Source organism: Bison bison, unplaced genomic scaffold, assembly GCF_000754665.1.
Source record: "Bison bison bison isolate TAMUID 2011002044 unplaced genomic scaffold, Bison_UMD1.0 scf7180017864211, whole genome shotgun sequence".
NCBI classification, from domain to species: Eukaryota; Metazoa; Chordata; class Mammalia; order Artiodactyla; family Bovidae; genus Bison; species Bison bison.
Window position 1 is genome coordinate 309,033 of NW_011494783.1, and position 9,129 is coordinate 318,161.

The 9,129-nt window shown below is 40.0% G+C and overlaps 1 protein-coding gene across 1 annotated transcript; it reads left to right on the forward strand.

Annotated features, from left to right (window-relative positions):
• Positions 1-5,914: 5,914 nt before the first annotated feature.
• Positions 5,915-6,868, forward strand: LOC104992100 (olfactory receptor-like protein OLF3). Its single transcript, XM_010844851.1, has one exon. It carries the CDS (start codon positions 5,915-5,917, stop codon positions 6,866-6,868), a length of 954 nt encoding a protein of 317 aa, XP_010843153.1.
• The last annotated feature ends 2,261 nt before the right edge of the window (positions 6,869-9,129 follow it).

A 9,129-nucleotide genomic window follows, 5' to 3' on the forward strand; every position in this document is an offset into this window, starting at 1 on the left:
CCAAATCGGAAAGGAGTATGTCAAGGCTGTATATTGTCACTCTGCTTATTAAACTTATATATAGAGTAAATCATGTGAAATGCTGGGCTGGATGAAGCATAAGCTGGAATCAAGATTGCCAGGAGAAATATCAATAACCTCAGATATGTAAATGACACCACCCTTATGGCAGAAAGCAAAGAAGTACTAAAGAGCCTCTTGATGAAAGTGAAAGAGGAGAGTGAAAAACCCGGCTTAAAACTCAACATTCAGAAAACTAAGATCATGGCATCCGTCCCATCACTTCATGGCAAATAGATGGGGAAACAATGGAAACAGTGACCGGCTTTATTTTTTTGGGCTCCAAAATCAATGCAGATGGTGAGTGCAGCCATGAAATTAAAAGACGCTTGCTCCTGGGAAGAAAAGCTATGAACAACCTAGACAGCATATTAAAAAGCAGAGACATTACTTTACCAATAAAGGTCCATGTAGTCAAAGCTATGTTTTTCCAGTAGTCGTGTATGGATGTGAGAGTTGGACTATAAAGAAAGCTGAGCACTGGAGAATTGATGCTTTTGAACTGTGGTGTTGGAGAAGACTCTTGAGAGTCCCTTGGACTGCAAGGAGATCCAACCAGTCCATCCTAAAGGAAATCAGTCCTGAATCTTCATTGGAAGGACTGATGCTGAAGCTAAAGCTCCAAAACTTTTGCCACCTGATGCGAAGAACTGACTCATTGGAAAAGCCTCTCTTACACCCAATAATTTGTACCTCCTTTTCCTACACCCATATACTGCCCCTCCCCACTTCTCCCCACTGGTAACCACTGGTTTGTTCTGTATATCTGTGGGTCTGCTTACTTTTTGGTATATTAACTAGTTTGTTGTATTTTTTTTTTAGATTCCACGTGTAAGTAACATGATGCAATATTTGTCCTTTGCTGTCTGACTTGACTAAGTATAATGCTCTTCTAGACCATCCATGTTGCTGCAAATGGCAAAATTTTGGTTTTATTTGTGCTGAGTAGTATTCTATTGTGTATATATACATATACATATATACCACATCTTCTTTATCCGTTTGTCTGTGGATGGACACTTAGATTGGTTCCGTATCTTGGATTTTTACATCTGTCTCTGTGATGCTATTGCTTTTGGAGCTTAAGTAGTGTCATGAGACATGTACTAGAATGTCTGTCATACCGGCCATGCTCACGGAACCCATGAGACCATGTGTGCATACTGGGGACTGAAGCACATCTCTCCTGTCTCTAGGGGAAGAAATAAGGGCATCTGGAGCTCAACGGGGGAGAATTGGTATTTACCCTAGATTTAGAGGCAGGCCCTGTCAGTTCTTCCTAGATTGGGACACTGAAAGTTAAAGTTGGGTTTGGGTAACAGGAGAACATCCTAAAATCTCGGTGAGCTGGCTTCTTTGACTTTTTAGAATGACCTAGGGCTACAACGTAGATGTTGGTGGGAGAAGGATGGAGAACAGCCTTCCACAGGGAGAATGGCAGCGTGGAGGCCCCGCCCTTTTAAATTGGGAGCGGGAATAGCAATTACCATTCTGATGCACGGGGCCCCTGAGGGGAATCCATTGGTCCTGCATTGCCAGTGAAGCGGCTGCCAAAGCTCATTAGGTCTGCGTTGGAGCTGTTTTGGAGCTCTTGTCAACTTCCTCCCAGTAGTGTCCCTCACAGTCACAATTAGTCTCAGGTGACTTACTGGAGCCCAAGGAATTTGGGAGTATCTATTCTATATGGTCCATCCTTTTATTGGAAAAGAAAACTCTTTAGATCAACGTAGACATAAACAGTAGCAGAGATGTTTATTTTGTCAGACACTGATTAATGTTTGATAGATGTCAACGTCATGTGGAAGTGTGGGTTTAGAAGATATAGAAACAGAATTGATGTGATTTGTTAAAGATTTTGGATTAGGGATGAGAGGGATGTGAAACATGGCCGGCGAACTCTTCTTATTCTAAGTATCATAACAAAAGTATGTAGTAAAATAATCCTGTTTTGCAAAGGCAAGAGGCTTGGATATGATATTTTTCAACAGACTTCTCCAAGGTTGGAACTCATACAAAGAGACGAAGACACTTAAGGAGGAAACCTAGAATTATGAAACCCTTAGTTAGATATTAGTATTGACAAACAGATGGTAGGAATATTAGCACATTACATGTTTAGATAAGAAAACATAAATTGCTTTAAAGCCTCCTGTCTCAATTATTTGTGAAGGGTTTGATACTCATGATACCATGCTTTTCCTTTTGATAATAGGCAAATTAAAAAGTAAAGCAATTAATGGTTTATGCAAAGACCTTTAGCATGTAGGTGGTAAATTGGAGTTAGGTCTAGGTCGGTCTCCTAACTCTCACCCTAGGGTTGATTTCTCTAGAATTAGCTGCAGAGACTGCACTGTGGTGACTTGCCCGAGAGAGGGAACTTGACTTCAAGAGAGCTCTAGTCTTAGCAACAGGGGACAAGACATACAAAGAAGGTGAGAATTCTCATGATGAAACCATAAAGATATTTCACCAAAAGTGAATGCTAGGTTGCACATGTTTGAGAAGCTAAATTGAAGACATTGGACTTGATTGAGTGAAAACTCAGGTAACCATATCAGGCTTAAGAGGTTAACCCAAAGAGAAAAAAACAATTAAGTGATCTTTTAGCATGTCAAACCCATTCTTGAGATATCAGCCAACCAAAGGGCCCTGGACTCTCTGTTTCCCTATGTGGAGATGACACAGATATTACGTCTCGAGATGGATACCTCAATGTCAACATCAATCAGTTCTTGAGTCACAAGTCAGAAAACTCTTTCTTTAAATGAAAGTGCCATTTCTCTGGACAGCTCAGCTTTGTAAAGGTATGACTCATTTCTTTTGATCAGCATGAAAGGAACATATCTGCAGGTATATAAACATGTGGGACCCACAGTTGAGAATTCTGCTTCTGTCCTCAAGACTTTCATTTGTCCTGTCCAGGACTGTTTAGAATCCCATAGATTCTGTTTAGCATCAAATAGGTTTAAGCTTAAATGGACACTTTTTAAAAATTTAAACAAAAAATCATAACTGACTAAATTGAACTAGTTAGTTGTATTAAATTACATAAAATATGTTGTATTAGGAATCTTAAAACTCATTTTCTGTTTCCATTTTTTTGTCGTACAACGAAGGCATTTTGGTTCTATTTGTTATATTAATAACTGGACTAATGGGAGAAGGCACACAGAGATACTTTTAATTAGGGTCACCAAAGGTTATATTGTAACAATGAATAATTGGTCTCTGCTCTCCAAAGGTCATATCTGATTTTTCCTATAATTTCTGTGTCCCTCATCAACAACCCCCCCCCCCCCCGCCCATTTCTAAGGGTCTCAGTTTTCTACTCTTTCATGACATATTTTAAAGGAGCACAATAAATTCAATTAATTCATATTTTAAAATCCTATTTAGAATAATTATGTCTAAACAGTTCACAAAGAAGACACTCAATATAAAAGGAATAAATACAGATGCTGTATCTATTTCCTTAATCCACTAGGTGTCTAAGGTAGGACTTTATGACTATAGGAACCAGGAATATTTGAATACCAATGTATTAAAATTTAAGTAATCTTAAAACCAAAACAATTTAAAAAATAAACACACTCTTTATTTTAAAAATAAATGCACTCTTTGATGGGTTAAATGTAATTTGCCAATTTATCCATGATAAGTGTTTAAGTATTAGTAGAGTTTTAATAATAGAATGTTTTGCTCTGAAACATGCACAGGACATTGAATGCTACAATTAATGTAAAATATAATGATTCTCCTACTCAGGATGTTTTAATTCTATAAGCAATTACATATCCAAAGATCTGTTAGCTATTTAAGGCTATAATTAAATTTGCAATTTGGAATGATCAGTCTGGTGAAAAAGTATCGGCTGCTTTCCAGTAGGCACAGGCTGAATCAGAGAGGTTGAAAAGGAATTTGTTGACCCTTGAGCAACACAGCTTTGCACTGTGTGGGTCTCCTTTTATGCAGATTTTTTCACTGTAAATATTACAGTTCAGAAAAGGTACAGCATTGCATCATGAATGTATGGTTGAGTCTGCTGAAGTGGAGGAAATGGGAGTGCAGAGGGCTGTCTGTAAATTACACTTGGATATTCAGCTGCACCGAGGCTGGTCACCCCTAACCTCCTCATTCTTCAAGGGTCAATTGTAGCTTCAAAGCAGGAACTGTTAGGCTTTTAGAAGTCACCCTTTCCCTCAGATGTGATGCTGACCTTCATTTGTAGTCATGTGAGGGCTGTAGTAGAGAGATGTGCTGGTGAGAAAGAGGAGCACAGGGAGACTTGGGCTGCATGCTCTCCAGGCAGCTTGTACAGCACAAAGGGGAACAGATAACGTACTCCTCTGTTGTCTGCTACCTCCCAGAGTTTGTTCAAACTCATGTCATTGAGTCGGTGATGCTATCTAACTGTCTCACCCTCTGCCAGCCCCTTCCCCTATTTCCTTAAATCCTTCCCAGCATCAGGGTCTTTTTCAGTGAATCAGCGCTTCACATCAGGTGACCAAAGTGTTGGAGCTTCAGCTTCAACATCAGTTCTTCCAATGAATATTCAGGGTTGATTTCCTTTAGAATTGACTGGTTTGATTTCCTTGTTCAAGAGTCTTCTCCAGCACTACAGTTTGAGCAGAGGGGAAGGGTAATATTCACAATTGAAATTCCAACATCCAGGGAAGATGGCACTTCATCCATGTTTGCAAAATCATTCAAAAACAAAGTGTCTACTTATTATGCATATCTGCTAAATACTCAACAAAAGTTAAGATTTGTTTTCCTCTTTTAATACTAGGAAGCTTAAGAGATTATTTTCATACTCTCAGTTTTACTGAGATTGTATATACATGCTAGATCATATATAGAGTCTATGTATATTCCTATACATATGTATAGGAAAATAAAAAGAGCAAGTCAGAATGAGTAAAAAAATAGGGTAGAAAAATAAAAAGAACAAGATAAAATAGCCCTCTTCCCCTTCCAAAGACGGAAGACACGAAATCTCAGAGACTCATAATTTCCTGGAGTTTCAAAGCATTCAAACCAACATCTTAGATTTCAGATCTATTCAAGGTTTTGCTTCGTTTATTTTAACTGTGGAGGGACTATGAGGAAAGCACAACATTTGTTACTCTGTCTCTCACAGGGCACAGCTCATGCTATACCTGGTAGTATGCTACTACTGAAGTATGATGACAAGTAAGTTTATAAAATACTTTCCCCATGTTATCTACACTTGAGCATACATGCACTTTTAAGTTATGCAGCATTATCAAATTTGGTATGCAAAAGTTTAAATTTCTAACCCAATCAAGCATCTAGTAAGTCATAAATAAAGATTTACATTCAGGTTCCCAAATTCCAGATTTTTCTAGCATTTGCCAGTCTTACTTGTTATATATCTGCCTCTTACAAATCCTTTAACAATATTTTATTTATACATTTTACCATATTTTATGTAGTAGGTACATAGAAGGAAGTCTGCGAACTTCAGACCATGTTTATCTTCCTTGTTAATCATTTTACTTCCCATTGTCATCTGCACTTCTCCCCTCTCTGGAAATTGCAGTAACTTAGAGCTTCCAAAAATTGCTCAGCATTATTTCCAAGGCTTTGACTGACTCTATGAGATCACATCATGTCCAGAGGAAAGTGCTAGCCTCTCTCTTATGTAGAGTAGATATAATACATAGTACAATCAGGCCTGTCTTCTTGGTCCATAAATGGTCTAGAATATCTGGTCAAGGTTGGCCAATCATTGTGTTAAGCATTCTTCTAAGAAGTTATTCTTATGATTCTTTAATTCAATAGCATCTGTTATTTCTGACTCTCTCTGCAGATTAATAATCCTGTTTTTTATATGGGAGCAGATAACCAGACTTGGGTGAGAGGATTCATTCTCCTCGGCCTGTCCAGTGACTGGGCCACTCAGGTCGCTCTCTTTGTCCTGTTCTCAGTCACTTACCTGCTGACCCTGCTGGGGAACGTCCTCGTTGTTCTTCTGATCAGACTGGACAGCCGACTCCACACTCCCATGTATTTCTTTCTCACCAACCTCTCCCTTGTTGATGTCTCTTATGCCACAAGCATCGTTCCTCAGATGCTGGTGCATTTTCTTGCGGAACATAAAGGGATCCCCTACGTGAGCTGTGCAGCCCAGTTATTCTTCTCCCTGGGCCTGGGTGGGATTGAGTTTGTTCTCCTGGCCGTGATGGCCTATGACCGCTATGTGGCTGTGTGCGACCCCCTGAGATACTCGGTCATCATGCACGGAGGGCTCTGTGCTAGGCTGGCCATCACATCCTGGGTCAGTGGCTCTGTCAACTCTCTCGTGCAGACCACCATCACCTTTCAGTTGCCTATGTGCACGAACAAGTATATTGATCACATATCCTGTGAACTGTTAGCTGTGGTCAGGCTGGCCTGTGTGGACACCTCCTCCAATGAGGTGGCCATCATGGTTTCTAGTATTGTCTTGCTGATGACACCTTTCTGCCTGGTCCTCCTGTCCTACATCAGGATCATCTCCACCATCCTGAAGATCCAGTCCACAGAGGGGAGAAAGAAGGCCTTCCACACCCGTGCCTCTCACCTCACAGTGGTTGTCCTGTGCTATGGCATGGCCATTTTCACTTACATCCAGCCCAATCCCAGCCCTTCTGTGCTTCAGGAGAAGCTGATCTCTGTCTTCTATGCCATTTTGATGCCTGTACTGAACCCCATGATTTACAGTCTAAGGAATAAAGAGGTGAAGGGGGCCTGGCAGAAGCTTCTAGGACAATTATCTGGATTAACGTCAAAAGTGGCGACTTGATAAATCATGAGCATCATTTAGACAAAAGAGCTTTGCCTGTGTGTTCCCCCACTTAACTCTGATATGAAGCTTCAAATTCATTGCCCTGGCAACCAGGAATTGGTGATTCTGGGTTAGAGTGTGGGACATGGGCATATCTCTATGTCATGGCAGCATGTTTAGAGAAATAAAGCACTACTGTAATAGAACTGATCAGTCTCCATTCATACGACCCTAGAATAATGAAAAAAATACCATGTTTTGCTTTATAATTTTGTTTGTAATCATAGGCCTATTGATGGATCTTGCTTTGGACTATTTGTTCTTTTTTTAAATTTAGAAATATGTACTTTGACTTCCAAATGCATAACTCTTTTTTAAAAACCAGGTGACCCACTCAAATGACTAAAATTAAGAATATTGGTAGTGCTGAGTTCTGGTACAGATATGGAGCAACATGAACTCATTGTTGTTAAGGGTATAAAGTGGCAGTTTCTGTCAAGGGTGTAAAGTGGCAATTTTTTATAAAATTAACCATATGCTTACCACATGACCCAGCAATTTTCCTCTTAGGAATCTTCCCAGGAGAAATGAAAATTGTCTACAAAATGACTTGTGTATAAATGTTCATAGTATTTTTGCTCATAATATCACTGGTCCTTATTAATCCAAAAATTTTTTACAGCTTTATTGTGTTTTCATCGGGAACAAAAGCATTTTTACCTTTTAGACTCACCAAAAATAATGTGTGGGATATATATCCATATCCAGTAATTATATGAATTACTGTTCTGAGGAGAGTGTTGCTATCAAGGCTGATTAAAAATGTTTTTGAGCTTGACCTTTGAGATCTGGAGATAAAACTCAACCTTTGGGTCCCAGAGGTGACACAGAATAGTCAAGTAAAGGTCTTGTTTTACCTGGATAGAATATGACTAAAGGTGAATATACACATGGCTAGGATTGGCCCAGGAACAGCTACATTTCAAACTCTTTCTGATAGTAATATAAACTGAGAGTAATTTAACCTCACAGTTTATGAAGAATTTGACAGGGTACCATTTAAATGTTAAAACTCTTCAACCTCTGAAAAATATCTTAGCTCTTTTCCTAGACTTTGGACACAAAATAGGCACATAAAATTTGAGATAATGTATAAAATTTTTAAGGTGTATTTAACCTAAAAGAAAGATTCCTCATCCAATACTGATGTAAAATAAGACAGACTTAATTTGGTGAACCAAGATGGTTGAGTCAGCTGTAAGGATGTCAGCTTCCTGTCTCCATAGAAACACGTTCTTCCATCCTTCCTCCTCCACACAACAGGGCCCTAGCTCATCTTTGTAAATCTACTGAGCTGAATTAGTTTAGAGTAGACCTCACCTCTGAGAGAAAGCCTAAATAAAAGAGGGGACAGTAGTAATTGTACAAGAAATAAAGGGAAAGGGGGAGAAAGAATACGATAGCAGCTCATCTTCATACTCCCTTGAAGACTTCTCAAAGTTCTTTCTTCCATTGTCTCTTCTTTGAGTCAGTTGATGTGCAGTTCTACTTGTGAACACACAATCTCAGTGTTCAAACAGAGTTGATATTTAACTGTACCTTAAAAAGGGTTCAAGTGGAGACCAGAAAAGTAAGGGAAAGTTATCCAGATGACAACAGTCCAGACCAAGGTGCAGACAGCCTGGGAAAGGTGCAGAGCTGGGAGAGCATGGAAGTTCAGAAACGGCCCACAGCCTCACTTGCAGCGCAGAGAAGATAGAAGATGCAGGCAGTAGTGAGGGTGAAGCAGGCAGGTAGGAAGTGTCAGGGTACAGAGGGCACTGATGCAAGATTATCTTCTGACTTCATCTGAGACCAGTGGGGAGCTAGTAGAAGAAAATTAGTGGAAAATACAAGTATACGCATGTCAATTATACACATGGTGCTTTAAGAAGGGGAATTTCTATGCCTGGTTGAGATATCTGTGACTCTTCTGCAGTCTTCATCTCATGACCCCTTTGCCTGCACCAGCCTCCACTTTGCTCGTCACCCCTTCTCCCAGCTTCAAGGTCAGCAGCACAGTAAACCTTTCTCTGAGTCTGATCCTCTGCCTCCACTTTCTTTTCCCCCCCCATACGCCTTAAGCACAGTTTGTGTGCTATGCTTAGTCGCTTAGTCGTGTCCAACTCTTCGCAACCACAAGGGCTATTGCCCGCCAGGCTCCTCTGTCCATGGGGATTCTCCAGGCAAGAATACTGGAGTGGGTTGCCATGCCCTCTTCCAGGGGATCTTCCCAACCC